Source organism: Miniopterus schreibersii, assembly GCF_964146895.1.
Source record: "Miniopterus schreibersii genome assembly, chromosome: 7".
Classification (NCBI taxonomy): domain Eukaryota; kingdom Metazoa; phylum Chordata; class Mammalia; order Chiroptera; family Miniopteridae; genus Miniopterus; species Miniopterus schreibersii.
Genome location: NC_138108.1, coordinates 43,717,246 through 43,734,526, shown reverse-complemented (window position 1 = coordinate 43,734,526; position 17,281 = coordinate 43,717,246). Strand labels below are relative to the sequence as shown.

At 35.3% G+C, this 17,281-nt stretch overlaps 1 protein-coding gene across 2 annotated transcripts in view; it reads right to left on the bottom strand.

The window, feature by feature from the left end:
* The window catches only part of FASTKD1 (FAST kinase domains 1), a 36,451-nt gene extending 19,603 nt beyond the window's left edge, over positions 1-16,848 (bottom strand). The window contains exons 1-7 of one of the 2 annotated variants that reach the window (XM_081142665.1): positions 16,709-16,848; positions 13,746-14,263; positions 10,504-10,572; positions 7,257-7,382; positions 4,096-4,494; positions 1,897-2,007; positions 694-825 (exon numbers count right to left, since the gene is read on the bottom strand). In XM_081142665.1, the coding sequence (XP_080998791.1) occupies positions 694-825; positions 1,897-2,007; positions 4,096-4,494; positions 7,257-7,382; positions 10,504-10,572; positions 13,746-14,080 (1,172 nt within the window). In that variant the 5' untranslated portion in view covers positions 14,081-14,263; positions 16,709-16,848. The remainder of the gene's footprint in view (positions 1-693; positions 826-1,896; positions 2,008-4,095; positions 4,495-7,256; positions 7,383-10,503; positions 10,573-13,745; positions 14,264-16,708) is intronic. The other variant, XM_081142666.1, reaches the window with a different exon arrangement.
* Positions 16,849-17,281: the final 433 nt, after the last annotated feature.

The following is a 17,281-nucleotide window of genomic DNA, read 5'->3' as shown; positions in this document are numbered from 1 at the left end:
CAACACTCAACCAACTGAGCCACACTGGCCAGGGCAGAATATAAAATTCTTAAGTTTTTTTTTTAATCCTCACCTGAAGATACTTTTAACATTGCTTTTTCAGAAAGAGTGGAAGGGGGAGAGAGAGAAAAAAACAAACATCAATTTGAGAAAGACACATCAATTGGTTGTCTCCCGCACACACCTCGACCAGGGCTGGGGATTGAGCCTGCAACCAAGAATTCCTGGTGCCCTTGACCAGGAATCGAACCCATGACCCTTCAATCTGAAGGCTGACACTCTAAGCGCTGAGTCAAACCAGCCAGGGCAAAAATATTTTTTTAAAAAACGGCAAGGAGGCAAACTGAAGGCCCCTAAACATGAGTGTTCCCAAACAGAGTTTTGCCTTCTTCAGCAGCTCCAGTATTTTCATGGTTATGCTATTCCTGCAGAAAAGAAGAATGGCTTGGCTTTTACTGATATGCATGCCCTAGGGAACTGGCCTAATTTCCATTTCAAAATATACCAAGTATATGCATTGGCAGAATGGGCATGAGGAGAGATGAATGTCTTAACATTTTTAATAATAAGCTACCCAATTCTACCTCCAAACTTTCCAACAACTCTTTACATAATTAAACAAAACAAAATTATAAATTGAAAGATTAGATTATAAAATGAAAGACTCAACAAGCACTTTTACTTTAATCTTACCTATGCAGTAATTCTCTGAGTTTCACAAAAAGCTCTTTACTTTGGAAATGTAGAAAGATCAATGCTTGAGTTACCTTCAATAACTCTACTGGGCTATATGTATCCAAATTCTTATGCAGAATTGAAGCAATTCTAAAAAGAATGATAAAACATATATTATAACCAGTTCATTCATTTATTAAACATTTACTGAGGAACTCCTTCATGCCAGACATGCTCTGTGCTACAGAAACAGCAATGAATGAGACAAGGTTTTCTGTTCTTGAAGAACTGTCTCAAGATGGTGACAGAAATGGTGCCAGGTGGATACTACACTTATGGGGAAGGGGAATCACTTTGTAAATTATATAAGTGTCTAATTACTACACTGTACATCTGAAACTAATATAATGTTGAATATCAAATATAATTGAAAAATAAAAATAAATATTTTAAAAGATGGTGATAGAAATGTAACAAAATAGAACGAGGTAAGAGCTATCAATGAAGTGTGAATGAAATATTTAATTATCAATAGCAAGAAGAGAGAAAAGCATAGAGTTTTACTGCCTAAGTAAAAAAAAAAAAAAAAAAAAATCTTACAGAACAGTTATCCTCTCACCCAAAAAATCTTTACCAAGAGTTACTAACAAGTAGCAAAACTGATTTAATTATCTTCCTTAAATTCACTGGCCCTCTAAGAGAGATTCTTAAAAGCAATAGGAAATGCTAAGAGACAGTAAGTTGGAGGACTAGGGCAAAAGGAATATATAATAGATAATTTAAAAATAACATATACATATAAACTGAACCATGAATTTTTTTCCTTCTCAAATCTCAAGTTAACAAAATTCAATGTGTCGTAGTATGATTTCAAGCTGACAACTGTGGTGTGAAACCAAGCTCACAAAGATGTGAACTGTTTCACAGAAATTGTCCTTTTGAAAAGTAGGGTCCTGCTCTATGCTCTCAACTTTCCTAGATTATGGTACTTTGCTTGAGAATAACAACAGTAGCAAATGATATGAAAAATGATATAAACAATTTCAGAATTTCTATTTTGAAAAATAAACTATTTAGTACATAAACAATACCTTAAGTATTAATTCCTTATTTCTTCAAAACAAACAGCTAAATTATAGAAAAAACATAATCTTTCCTCAAAAACATAGCTACTTAGGAATGACAACTAAACTTAACACCATGAATTTCAGAAAGGACTACTTTTTAATCAGATGTGAATTTCTGCTTTCCATCTCTTCCATTGCTCCCAGCACTGCCAGGGCTTGCTGGCTGGTCAGCTCCTCTGACATCAGTAATATAGTTGACTCAAGTCTAGAAGCAAAGAAAAATATTTTTATGTGGAAAAACTCGTAGCTTATTTAAAAAATTTTAAATAACAGTTCTTACGCAACAAATAGAAAAGAGATAATATGAAGAAAAACTGAATTCAAATATGTATATAATTTCAACTTTGTCCCCCACATAATTGGGGATATTTTATTATCACATAAAAAATATTATTTTGTAAAAGCAATTAAGCCCTCAGTATAATGTAATCTTAAACTGTCTTTAAAAATAGACAAAAGGCCAGGCCAGCATGGCTCAGTAGTTGAGCATCAACCTATGAACCAGGAAGTCACAGTTGGATTCCCAGTCAGGGCACATGCCCAGTAGGGGGCGTGCAGGAGGCAGCTGATCAATGACACTCTAATCACTGAGGTTTCTATCTCTCTCTCCCTTCCTCACTCTGAAATCAATTAAAATATATATATATATATTTTTTAAATAGACAAAAGTTTTTTAATTGATTTTCAAGTAAGAAAAGGTTATAATGGTTATAAAATATAATAATCCTGTGAAATTATTCAGTACTAGAGAGCTAAAGAATTAACAACTGCCATTCCAACAATATCCCAATTTTTTTTTTTTTTTTAAATATATCTTTATTGATTTCAGAGAGAGGAAAGGAGAGGGAAAGAGGGAGATAGAAACATCAATGATTTGAGAGTCATTGATTGGCTGCAGCCCACAAAACCTGGGCATGTGCCCTGACTGGGAATCGAACCCCGATCACCTGGATCCTAGGTCGACGCTCAACCGCTGAGCCACGCCCAGCTGGGCCCAATTTTTAAAAATTGAGTAAGATTTGATCACAAGGTCAATATACCTGTATGTATATTAACAGAAACTTTACATACTAAGTACTTGCTGTAACCCTATGAACTGAAAATTTATAAAGATGGTCCACTTTTATACCATCCAAAGTAGTGCAGTAATGAAAGTATTTACAAACATGTCTTTCAGAAGATAAGCCCAAAACATGAAATCTGAGGATAGCAGGATAAACTGATTTTCTATTCACACTACTCCACACCATCTTCTTCATCAACCTTATCAAACATTTCAAACTCAGCTTCTCTTAGCTTTTCTCTGCCACTTTAATCCACATTTTCCTCTCACTTTCTGTCTGCCCACAGCACTAACTGTATTACGAATTTGAGTATTCATAAATTATATGGCAGCGTCATGGTATTTACATATTTCAATTATGTATTTCTATCCTCCCAATTGGAATATAAAATCCTTGAAGGCAAGGACCCAGTCAAATTCAACTTTTGTACTGCTTTAGCATATGAGATTTTAACAATACTTAGTGACAAAAAAAGATATTCCAATAAAATTTTTTAAATAATAATCTCGTTCTCATCTTGATAGTCTCTTAAAATGTATCCTTACATTTCTTCATATGTAATTCAAAGGATTCTTAAAAATAAAACTCTCCATAAAGTTTTATTTTTGCTAACAGAGTAATGACGTAGAAAGCTCTATTATGCAACTCTCTGGAACCCCTGCTTAACTAATCCGCTAATAATGTTTATCGGTTTGCTCCTATCAGCAATCATGTATATCGTATTTGCTCATCTTTATAGCCCTAAAATTTCTAGCAATGTTAATATCTGGCAATACTGGAAATTCTTCAAAGATGAGAGACAGACCAAATTCACTCAAACCGGACATGGGAACATATGCCAATATGCTTAATAAATGCTTTTGATGATGAATGTGAAGACAAAGCAAAGAATGGTCTTGTTAACAACCATAATTATGAGTAGTCCACAGCCTACACTGGTGGGGGAGTGTTATACCTGTTTTAAAGCCAGTCACATGGCCTAGGAAGGGAGAATAAAGACACTTAAAGGGTGTTCTACCTCGTCCACCAGGGGTTACTGGCAGAATAAGAGTTTGAGATGTAAATTAGAATGAACAGAGAAAGAATCAAGGAACAGAGCATATGAGATTATTTTCCACTCCACAGTTGAATGGGTTGATTTTTGTGCCTTCCAGAACTGCAAAAACATCTAAGCTTGAAGGCTCCACATATTCTCCACAGAAAAGTAAAACATTTTAAGCTGAACTTACTGTTTCTTTTCTTCAGGTCCTGCCACGGGTCCCAATGCTACAAACAATTTCACAAAGCTAGCAGGCTGATCAAACAGAGGAATCATTTCAGTTAGCCTCTTTTTAGCTATTAAAATAAATTCAAAACTATGAAACTGTAGAGTCTGGTACAGACTAAGTATTTTACTGATAGAGTCCAAATCAAGGTCGTTCACATTACTTAAAAACACATTATTACACCTTTCTAATAGTGGATAATAACTATATTTAATATTTCGAAGAAACTGTACTATTCTTCTTGCAGTGTTGACCTGGGAAGAATCTATGGTGTCAAAAAGAAGTTCTGTTTTGTTCACTAATTGTTCTTGAAAACGTCGTGATATTAAAGAAGATATGTTGACCATCAAAATAGACAAGGGCCTAAAAAGGAAAAAGATGCAAAGATTTTTACATTATTTAAGAATAATGAACAATTCTAAGACTAAAAGAATAGATATGGAAGGGACTGCTAAAAACATTATGGGTTTTATACCACAAAATTTTTCTTTTAAATACTAGCAGGACTTGACTCAGATCTCCTAGTAATTGAACCCCTTTGAACAAAAAAAAATTGAGTAATATTTTTCTGAGTATGTATAATAAATATCTAGTTCTACAGATATATTCTTTGAAGGAAATTTTTTTTTTTTTAATCCTCACCCGAGAATATTTTTCCATTGATTTTTAGAGAGACTGGAAGGGAGAGAAGAGGGGGAGAGAGAGAAACATCAACATGAAAGAGACACATTGATTGCTTGTTTCCCACATGCACCCTGACTGGGGCTGGGGATTGAGTCTGCAACCAACATATGTGCCCTTAACCAGGAATTGAGCCTGAGACCCTTCAGTCTGAGGGCTGACTGAGCCAAACTGGACAGGGCTAATTTTTTTTCTTTATTGATTTTTTTTAGGGGGAGAGGGGAGAGATTGATTTGTTGTTCCACTTATTTCTACATTCATTGGTTGCTTCTTGTATCTGCCCACAACCTTGGTTTAGCAGGACAATGCTCTAACTAACTGAGCTACTTGACGGGGCTAAAGGAAAATATTTTAGTGAAATTTACTTAGAAATCACTGGACCAACAGCCCATGAATGCAGTATCAAAAGTCTCATTTTATATTTTTGGTAGAACTTCACTTTATTACTCCTTTCTCTATATATCAGTAATTTACTAATAAAAAAGTTGCAAAAATATTTCTCACTAATGATTTTATGTATTTTAATGTTTCATGCTAGATTGGTATTAATATACGACAGACAGCACTGAACATGAAGTAGCATTTAATATTTCTTTACTCGGTAAACACTTTTAAGGAACACTTTTCTGGGCACTTGGAAGACATCAAAATTATAAAAGTGAGGTCCCTGTTTTCAAATGACAGTTCTTACATAATATAAAAATTAGAAAACCACAACTACAAGAATGCATCCATAATGAATAAAGAATGCAAAATGGAAAAGACATATAACAAGGGTAGCTCAGTTGGAGCATCATCCTGATGCGCCAAGGTTGTGGGTTCGATCCCTGATCGGGACACATACAAGAATCCCTTCCTCTCCCTCTAAAAATAAATAATTTTTTTAAAGACACATAACAAATAGTTGGGAATGATAATAGAAAACAATCTACAAAAAAGACATAAAATTATAACTCTGATGCCCTAGCCAGTTTTGCTCCATGGTTAGAGCACTGTGAATGAAGGGTTCTGGGTTCGACTCCAGCCAAGGGCATGGGCTGCAGGCTAGATCCCCAGCCCTGATCAAGGTGCATGCGGGAAGGCAACCAATAGATGTGTCTCCTTCACATAGATGTTTTTCTCTCTCTCTCCCACTTCCATGCCCTCTGAAAAGCAATGGAAAAAATATCTTTGGGTGAGAATTAACAAAAAAAATTATATATAAATATAAATCTGAAACTATCTCAACCATTAGGATAATGGAAATGTTTACACATTTTTGTTTCCAAATTTCTTTTAATCTTTTCAATAAAATAAATCTATTTTTAAAGACCCAGTTGTATAATACTTCGGCTTCTCTAATCAAATGTTCAGTGTTAATATTGGCATTACTTAGTAGCCTAACATTTCTACTTAGTTTAACCATAAAGACCCCTGAAATTATTATATATTTGTAACTGTAGTTTGGAGTGGGGAAATGTCCAAAGATTTCATTAGATTCTCAAAGGGGTCTATAAGAATTTTTTCAAGTTAACAAAATTTACTTTACAATAATTTTTATTGTCTGCTTTTACAAGCTACTTCCATGTATATAGAAAAATACAAATAATGTAAAATTTACTATTTTAAACATTTTTAAGTGTAGTTAAGTGGTATTAAGTACATTCACATAGTTGTGCAACCATCACCACCTTCCATCTGGAGAACATTTTCATCATCTCAAACTAAAACTCCTTACTCATTAAATAGTAATTCTCCATTTTCCCCTTCTCCCAACCCCTGGCAACAGACATTCTACTTTTTGTTTCGATGACTTTGACTACTCTAGGTAACTCATATTAAGCAGAATCAAGCAGAATTTGTCCTTTTGTGTCTGGCTTATTTCACTTAGCACAATGTCTTTAAGGTTTATCTATGTTGAAGCATGTGTCAGAATTTCCTTCCTTTTTAAGGCTGAATAATATTCCATTATAGGTATATACCACATTTTGATTGTCCATTCTTCTGTTAATAGATATTTGGGTTACCAAATCTTTTTGGCAATTGGGACTAATACTGCTATGAACATTGGTATAAGTAATGGACTGAATTGTGTTGCCTCAAAATTCCTATGTTAAAGCCCCATCCACAATGTGACTATATTTGGAGATAGAGCCTTTAGGGAGGTAATTAAGGTTGGATGAGGTCATTAGGAAGACAGGCAAACTTGTTAGCTTGCAAGTAAGGTAAAATCTCAAACCCTTCACAGATCTCAACAATATTGTGTTATACTTTAAATACCTTATCTCTAATTCCCACAGCAACATTGCAAAGTAGATTACACTACTATCGCTATTTTATAAATGAGGATAGTGAACTTCCCAAGAAGTTAAAGTCACATAACTAGGAAGTGGCCAATCTAAGTGCATGTTCACACAAAGCCCATAACCTTTCCACCACAATGCAAGGCCTTTAAATAAATTTACCTTAAGTCCTGTATGGTTTCAAAGTTCCTATTTACAATATCAGCTATTTTTCCCATTAATGGACTAAAATATAAGTGTTGATCTGCTAGGCAAGAGGAAAATTTTGACAGCACATTAATATCAAACCTATTGAAGAAATATACAAAAAAGGTCATTAGAATTTACTTTCACTTAAAACACATAAAAAACAGTTGTAAAATAAAAAGTAATAAAAAAATTATTATATTACTAATACATTGCTACTTTAAAATGAATTTTTCTAAAATGTTGATTATTTGTTATTATAAAGGTAACCCATGCTAACAGTTTTAAAAAGTCAGATACTAACAGAAGATTGTACTCAATTATTTTGAGTAATTTTTTTAATGAAAAAATTACTCAAAATAATTTGAATCGCCTGGCCGGGCATGGCTCAGTGGTTGAGGCTGACCTAGGATCCAGGAAATCGTGGTTCAATTCCCGGTCAGGGCACATACCCGGGTTGTGGCCTCGATCCCCAATGGGGGGGGCGTGCAGGAGGCAGCCAATCAATGACAACTCTCTCATCATTGATGTTTCTATCTCTCTCTCCCTCTCCCTTCCTCTCTCTGAAATCAATAAAGATATATTTTTTTATATAATAATAATTTGAATCATTTACTTATTTTTTGAGATGTCAGAACAGTTTCAACTCAAGATTGTATATTAACAAATAAAACAACCACTACTACAACCATACTATGAAAAACTTCAGAATTTTTTTATAGGAAAAAGTGACCCTATTTCTTCAATAAGTAAATGACAAGATGAAAGGGAGAAGAGAATTGTTATAAATTTTTAGACTTTGAATTCACTAAAAGATAAGCATAAGGAAGTTCATAGCAGCACAATATGTAATAGCAAAAAACTGCAAATAATCTAAATGTCCATCAAAAGCACAAACTACTAAATCACACAACATCATGGATAAATCTTTAAAACATACTGAGTGAACTAAACTAGATATGAGCACATACTATAGGATTCCATTTCTATAAAAACAAAGCTAATATATGAGAAGTCAAGATAGTGGGTACTCTTGGGGTGAGGGAACATGACTGGAAGAATGGGTAAAAGGAACTTTGGGGACTAATGTTCTGTTTCTTGATCTTGGTGCTTTTACACAGAGTAATCAGTGTGTGAAAATACATCAAGCTGTACATTTATGATTGGTGTAATTTTATATAATATTCCTCAATCAAATGTTTGCTTACAGAAATAGCGGGTTTGATTCCCTGTCGTACCTGGGTTGTGGGTTCACTCCCTGCCCATGGTCAGGGCATGTGCGGAAGGCAACTAGTCAATGTGTCTCTCTCACATCAATGTCTCTCTCTTTCTCTCTCCCTCTCCACTCCCTTCCACTCTCCCTGCAAAGCAATGGAAAAAAATATCCTCATGTGAGAATTAAAAAAAAAAAAAAAGAGGGAGAAACTTGAGACAAAGCAACCAAATATAATGTGTGAACCTTGTTTGGATACTGATTTAAATAAATCACCTATAAAAAGACCTTTAGAGAGCAATGAAAGAAATCTGAACACAAACCAGGTATTAGGTGATATTAGGAATTATTATTCACTTCATAGGTATTATAATAGCATTGTGATAATATATATTTTTAAGAGTACTTATCAATTTAAAATATACTTAAGGGTAAGGAGGGAATGGGAAGTGATTTACATAAAACAAGACTGCTATACATACATTGGTAACTGTCAAAGCTGTGTGATGGGTACTTGGAAGATCATTAAACTAATCTCTCTATTTTCATAAATGTTTAAAATCTGCCATTTGAGCCTGGCCGGGCGTGGCTCAACGGTTGAGTGTTGACCTGGGACCCAGGTGATCAGGGTTCAGTTCCCGGTCAGGGCACATGCCTGGATTGTAGGCTCGATCAATGACTCTCTCATCATTGATGTTTCTATCTCTCTCTCTCCCTCTCCTTTCCTCTCTCTGAAGTCAATAAAGATATATTTTAATAAATAAATAAATAAATAAATAAATAAAATCTTCCATTTGAATTTCAAATATATGCTATTATCCTAGTTATGATCCATCACATAGTGCTAATCATAGTAACCTATCCTATTTGAATCATTACAAATTATATTTATGTAACAAATTCATAAATAATTTAACATAATCACTGATTAATAGCTATTGTAGTAACAAAAAATTAACATCATAAGGCAGAGAGATATAAAAAATCATAAATTAATGCTTCTTCTATGACTCTTAGAAATTCAATATATGGAATACAAATTAGCATTTTTTAAATTTGTATAACTTTGTATTATAAAAATAAAAGTACTGCTACAAATAAAAACCATATAGAACAAGGTCATTATTTTTTGGGCTATTTTGTGGTTTGGTTTTGTTTTTGAAATGAAGAAAATTAAAAATAAATGTCTCCTTCACTGGGAAGTATAACTACATTTGTAATTTAATTGTTTAAGTAGTATAAGGTAAAGCCAAAATTTTTGTTTGTTTGTTTTTTCAGAGAGAGTAGAAGGGAAAGAGAGAGATAAAAACATCGATGTGAGAGATGTGAGAGAGACACATTGAATGGTTGCCTCCCAAATACACCCCGACCAGGGATCGAGCCTGCAACTGAGGTACGTGCCCTAGGGCAGAATCGAACCCGGGACCCTTCAGACTGAGGGCCAACACTCTAACCACTGAGCAAAACCAGCCAGGGCAAAAACAAAAATTTTTTAAGCATGTATTTTGCAATAGATTTGTTCAAGCTTTGCAATAAACATAACACCTAATGCTGCTTTGAAGAAAAATAAAATGTGTTAAGCTATCATCAACAATGACCAAATTTAACCCCAAAGATTCAATAGTTTGGATTGCTCACAAAAGGGATAAGATTATTCTCCTTACTCTCAATAAAGAATAGTTATGGGTAGAGGGAATACAAAAATAATGAGGATGAAAAGACAGATGGGGTTAGATAATGAGATTAGCTAAAATAACAATTTAGTAAACTGTAAAATTTCTAACCCCAGAGAACTGTTTGGTCCGGTTTATGTAATCCAGCCCTCATAACAAGGACCTACAGAGATGGCCCATATGTAACTATAATTGTTAAGAATTAATCATGGCTTTAGCTTTAAGAAGCAATCTCCTTCCTTCCTTCTCCCTTAAGGAAAAACACACTTCCCATTCCTTTCCTACAAGATTTCACTGTGCTAACCCTGATCTTAGGTGAAGAACTCGGAGTACTTGCCTTTCCAGTCTTCTCCATGCTTCTGTCACTAGTGCTTCAACTAGTGGGTCATGGGCCTCAACAGCAAACCTCAATAAAAACAAGAGAAAATAATTTTCCATACATATGCATTTTTAAATTATTAAAAACACATGTAATAAGAGTTATAATGTAAAAGTGAACCTCGGGTTATTATACTTTTACACAGTCAGTCCTTATTTCTGGTCCACTCCCATTTCAGTATTCTGATTTTTTTTCTTTTTTTTAAATGTTTTTTGTTGTTGTTTTGTATTTTTTAAGAAATATATCTTTATTGATTTCAGAGAGAGGAAGGGAGAGGGAGAGAGAAAAATAAGACATCAAGGGTGAGAGAGTCATTGTTCGGCTGCCTCCTGCACGGCCCTCACTGGGGATCGAACCCGCAACCCAGCTATGTGCCCTGACCAGGAATCGGACTGCGATCTTCTGGATCATATGATGATGCTCAACCACTGAGCCATGTCAGCCGAGCTCAGTATTCTTATTTCTTGTTACAACCTAATAAACATCTATACTTTATCTCATGTCCCTCTCACCCTTTTATCTGCTCGTTTCAATGCACTCCACTGAACAAAAAAAATGCTCAAAGATGTATCTCATGTTAAAAGTGCACATAACATGCATTACTTTGCTCTAATTATAAAAATATTTCTATAGGATGAAGTGTGTAAAATAAAGAAAAATTTTAATAGGGTAATAAAAATCAGTTGTAACTGCTACTCATAAGTAGCCACCATTATTAATTTGGAACATTTCTCTCCAGTTATTTTTTTTCTACACACATATGAAATACACATATTTCTTTAACATTTCTATATCCTGCCTTTTTCAGTAAGTTTACATTATATTGTGGGCATTTGTGCAAGTAATTACATAGTCCTCAAAACGTAATTTTTAATGACTGTATATTATCCCATTAAGTGAATGTAGTATTGTTTGTTTAAACACTCATCTACTATTTGAATTTTAGTTTTTCAATATTATAAACAATGCTGAGATGAATATCCATGTACAAGAATCTTTATATGTATCTCAGATTACTCTCCTAGGATAAACCTTAGAAGCAAAATTATTGGGCCCAAGAGTAGTTTTAAAGTTCATGATATGCAGCATGAATAGACCTAGAGGGTATTATGCTAAGTGAAATAAGTCAGTTAGAGAAAGACAAGTATTGTATGATTTTACTGATGTGTGGAATCTAAAGAACAAAAACAAACTAACAACATAACAGACTTATAGATACAGAGTGGTGGCTGCCAGAGGGGAGCGAGGCTGGTGGATGGGGTGAAAAAGGTGAAGGGATAAAGAAGTACAAATTGGGCTCAGCTGGTGGTGTTCAGTGGTTGAGCATTGACCCATGAACCAGGAGGTCACGGTTCGATTCCAGGTCAGGGCAAATGCTGGAGTTGTGGGCTCGATCCCCAATAGGGGGCATGAAGGAGGCAGCTGCTCAATGATTCTCTCTCATCATTGATGTTTCTCTTTCTCTCTTCCTTTCTGAAATCAATAAAAACATATTAAAAACAAAAAAAAAGAAGTACAAATTGGTAGTTACAAAAGTCATAGGAATGTAGAGTATAGCATAAGGGATATAGTCAATAATATTGTAATGACTATGTATGATGCCAGGTGGGTACCTGAAATATCAGGGGAATCACTTTGTAAAGTATGTGATTGTCTAACCACTAACCTGTATACCTGAAACTAATACAAAAAATATATAGAATGTAAACTGTAATCGAAAAATAAAATTTAAATTAATAAAGTTCATGACACATATTACACTACCAGCAGTATATAAGAATTCCTGTTCTAGTATACCAAGGGTGGGGAACCTTTTTTCTGCCAAGGGCCATCTAGATATTTATAACATCATTCACAGGCCATACAAAATTATCAACTTAAAAATTAACCTGCTATATTTCATCAAGCATTTCATTAACTCACCCCTAATGTGATGCCTGAACTGCTTCTCTTTGAAGAGGCCTTGGCAGGGCCAGTACAGGCCACTGGCTGGACGTTCCCCACCCCTGCAGTATACCTTCGCTAACAATGGATATTTTACATATACAGTTAAGCCACATATACTATATATTGTATGCATAAACATTTCTCATTTTAACCAACTTCAACATCTTTATAATGTTAAGGCTTCAATATTTTATCTCTTAAAAGAAAAGAATTTCAGATTGAGTCATGAAGCAAAATCAAACTACATGCTGTTTAAAAAACTTGAAAGCACAATTATATTCTATTCTTGAAATCCTTTCCTTATTAAAATATGACTTGAGGAACATAGAAATGAAGTTTTTAGGCAAATCATTACCAAGCAGCATTTCTCCATCTGTGCCTGACATAGATCAGTCTTGTGAAATGTTCAACACAATGTTTTGTGGTTAAATAAGTTTGGAAAATGCCCACTTAGATATTCACAATATATACTGGCATATCAATGGCTCTGAAGAGTCCTGCAATAAAAATCTGTTTAATTTTGTCTGATCAGTATTTTCCAAACTAACATGACCACTGAGAAAGCAAAACTGGCATTTTGCCCATCATCATTACATATCCTCTTTTCTTCATGTACATCAGAGAAAAAACTCTGCAATCTCAGAAAGACCACCAAAACAATAGAAGAGCCACTCTTTTTTAGTCTAACACCCATCCCCCAAATAAGTAAAGCTTTAAGCCTCTTTATTATATGCTGACTCCCTAAAAACAACAACTGTATTTCTGCTTTGTGCAATGTTAACATCTACAGCTACTTAAATAGCCCTTGCAAGTTGGATAATCATGTGAGAAAACTGCTATTTTTCCTATTTTTCTACCAATGAGACTAATAAACAGGCTAACTGTAATTTTTTTGTGCTTTTTTCCTTTATATAATTGCTGAATCCTTTATTTAGGGAGTTCAGTTCTTCTGGAGGCTGGGTTCCCTTGCAAACAACGTAAAATTTTCTTCCTTTTTAAATTTTTCCCCAGCTTTATTGAGTTACGATTAACAAATAAAACTTGTATATATTTAGGTTGCACAATATGTTTTGAGATGCAAATACTGTGAAATGACTACCACAATCAAAGAATATCCTCTAAACATCTTTAAAATCTTAGATGATCAGGAAAACTAAATTATAAGAAAAATTTGTTTTCCATTTTAAAGAGACGTTTAGGAAGTTAAAATATAATTATAATCACTTCTATAAAATTAAAAATACGTTACTTACTGTTGTGTGATGTACAACACATTCACCAGGTTATCGTCATTCATAAATTCCATTTTATTTGCAGTTAAATTATAAAGAGTAAGAAATTGGGGATGGTCTCTGATATATTCAACACTTTTTAACATGCTGGTCTTCTGTTTTTGAAATTGCCAAAGTATATTAAATGCACATCTCACTTGCTCTTCTGAAAGTATGGCTTTGTTTTTTTCAATAAGATCAAATACTTGCTCTTCATTTGTACACTTATCCATCTGGCTAATTAATGGTTCACAACTGAAGGGTCGAAAGTGAAACACTCTCCAGGAGAATGCACAAATAGCTCTTAGGCGAAGCATATTTGTAAACACTGAGTCTAGAAAAAAGGTATCTTTTCATTTACACCACAAATTTTCCTGGGTCAAGAAAACCATTTGTAACTAGTAGCCAGGTACAATATGCTGGAATAAAAATAACTGTTTTTCCTTTATATTTTTTGCTTCCATTATGATGACTCCAAATCCCACTCCAATATACAGCTTCTGTAAAAAAAATTGGTTTAAGATGGTTATACTTATATGACTAATATCAAATGAATTCCAACTTTCAAATTAAAGTAACAAGTTTTTTTGCACTAACTAGATATGTTGTTCTTAGTCTGAACTAGATAGTAGGGTTTGATCCAAAACTAAATGTCCAGGAAAAGGGGCTTCTTTCTGCATTCCATTTAAAAAATGTTTGATAGGAAATAGAGTCAATAATATCATAATAACTTTGTACAGTGACAGATGGGTACTAAAGTTGTCATGGTGATCACTTTATGCGGTACATAAATGTCAAAACACTATGATGTATACACCTGAATATTGCATGTCAACTATAATTTAAAATTATTTTTTTATTTTTTATTTTACCCTCACCCAAGGATATTTTTTCCATTGCTTTTTCAGAGATAGTGGAAGGGGGAGAGAGAGAGAGAGAGAGAGAGAGAGAGAAACATCAATGTGAGAAACACATTGGTTGGTTGCCTCCCGCATGCCCCCGACAGGGACATCAAGCCTGCGACCAAAGTATGTGCCCTTTACCGGGAATCGAACCCAGGACCCTTCAGTCCAAGGGACAAAGCTCTAACCACTTAGAAAAACCAGCTAGGGCTTAAAATTATTTTTTAAATATTGTTACATCTAACATTTACATAAAGTTTTCAAATTTGACCATAACAGTAAAAGGGTAAAAAAAATCCCAAAATCAGAACTGTCTTTTTAAGTAAAACTGTTGCCTGGCCTGAATGGCTCAGCTAGTGAGCACTGTCTGGTACACCAAAGGGTTCCCTGTTGGGTACTAGGTGAGGGAATATACCTGGATTGCAGGTTTGATCCCAGGTCAGGGAGCTTACAGAATGCAACAGATTGATGTTTCTCTCTTTCTACCTTCCTCTCTAAGCATGTCCTCAGGTGGGGATTTACCAAAAAAAAGAGTGAAACTGTTTGCAATAAATAAATAAATATTCACCTTTAAAGTTTCTACAAAGAGTAGCCATTAATTCAGAGCCATAATTAAAAATTTTTTCAGCAGGATAACTCTCTGGTATATTTGCTTTCAGGATTTCTTGCTCCTTTCTCCTGGTGCCCCAAAATAAGTCAAACAATTTAGTCACTTTTGACCTTAGATAGGTTTTAACCAATAAGCAAGATGATTTAAGGTCCAATCAGAAAGTATTAAAAAAATCAAGTAATGAAATAAGACATGGTGAAGCAATACATGAACTAAAGATAATTATGAAAAACAATTTGTTTTAGAAATATGTTATAAGCCCTGGTGGGGTGGCTCAGTTGGTTAGAACGTTGTCTGGATATGCCAAGGTTGAGGGTTCATTCACCTGTCAGGGCACATATAAGAAGCAACCAAATGAGTGCATAAATAAGTGGAACAACAAATCAACATTTCTCCCTCCCACCTCTGTCCCTCATCAATAACAATAATTAAAATATATTATAAATGTTTATATTTCTAGTTGAGAAACAATGATTTCAAAGCTGGGACTAAAATCACATTATCTAATACTTCTGCAACATTTTACAAAGGATTTTCATAATACATTATGTCATTAAATTTTCTGAACTAACCTGCCATGTAGATATTACCGTTTGCATTTTACAAATAAGAAACGCTAGGCTGAAAACGATTTAAAAACGACTCTAGTACTGGTGAAGCTGGGACAACCATCCCGTTTTTTGTCTTTCAACTTGAACAGCCCAACAAACCAACACTAAAAGTATGCTTGGACTCCTCTCTATGGCTATGCCAAGCTCACAAGAAAAAAACGATGAGAGAGTACTGACTACTTTGTGGCAATCAGTACAGCATCCTGACCCAAGGCCACCTGGGTCACACACATAACACAGAAAACCCTGCACTAAGCAAAGTTACCTTCCAGATTCTCCCGTCTCTCCACGGTTGAAAGTGGGTGCAACTCGACGGCTAGACCACCAAGGTGTCAAGTCCCCAGCTCTGCCCCAGCTAAGTGACCTTGGGGGGAATAATTAACCAAAAGAGGGGCCTTGGGGCTATAAATGAGAGATAGGTACCACCTGTGAACTGGTACAGTACAGGCTAAACAGTGATACCCCTCGCAAATGGCAGGCATCCTCCGCGCCCTGCACACAGTAGCGCTGAACGAGTAAATGTGGTCCCTCGGTCCCGGCCGGCGTGCGCTCAGCCCCTACCCTCGATCTCCGCGCTCCGGAAACAAACCCAATTATCTAGAAGGCCTCGGTTTCTCAGTCGAACCCTGAAAACCTGCTGGGTTTCAAAATAAAACCCACCGCCGCTGCCTGCCCTGACTTGCCCGCAAGTTCTTTCCTCAACGCCCTTCAACTTTTCAGGAGGATCCAAGCGAAGGCTGGTAAGGATAATTCAGAAGTCAAGGCTATTCCTGATCCCCAATCCCAAACGAAAGACACAACAGGCTCGATTGTGTTGCTCACCCCTCTCTCATATCACTGTTTTTTGCCTTTACTCTGGAGACATCACCTTTCCTTGGGTGCTGTCTGTCCCCGAACCGGAAAACATGCCGGAGAGCTCAGCGTGCAGAGCAGAATGCGCGCACTACATGCCCCAGAGGACCTCGCGGCGAGGTCGCCGGAGGAGACGTCGCTTACGCATTTGGAGGAATTCTGGGCATTGTAGTTTCCCATTGAGAGAGACGCTGGGCAGCACGTCTTAAAATTGTTTTAAGTTACACGTCGTTTAGGTCAGTGTTTCTCAACTATCCGAGGTCTTACCTCGGTCGTGAAAGGCTGACATTTTTATAATATACAATAAAAATTAATATTTAGAAAATTAAATTTGAAAACGTAAACATGGAAAAGACCCGTGTGGAATTTTGTTTCTTCCTATAGGGATGAAACTGAGCATGACCTGTGACAATACCCTTCAGTGAAAAACCACCAGGAATACACCTAGAGTTAAACAAATTTGGGATTACTGGTTGGTTGCAGTGAAGCAGAACACACGCCAGGGGTGTTAAATTCAGGTGTTAAAAAGAACTTTTTATATAA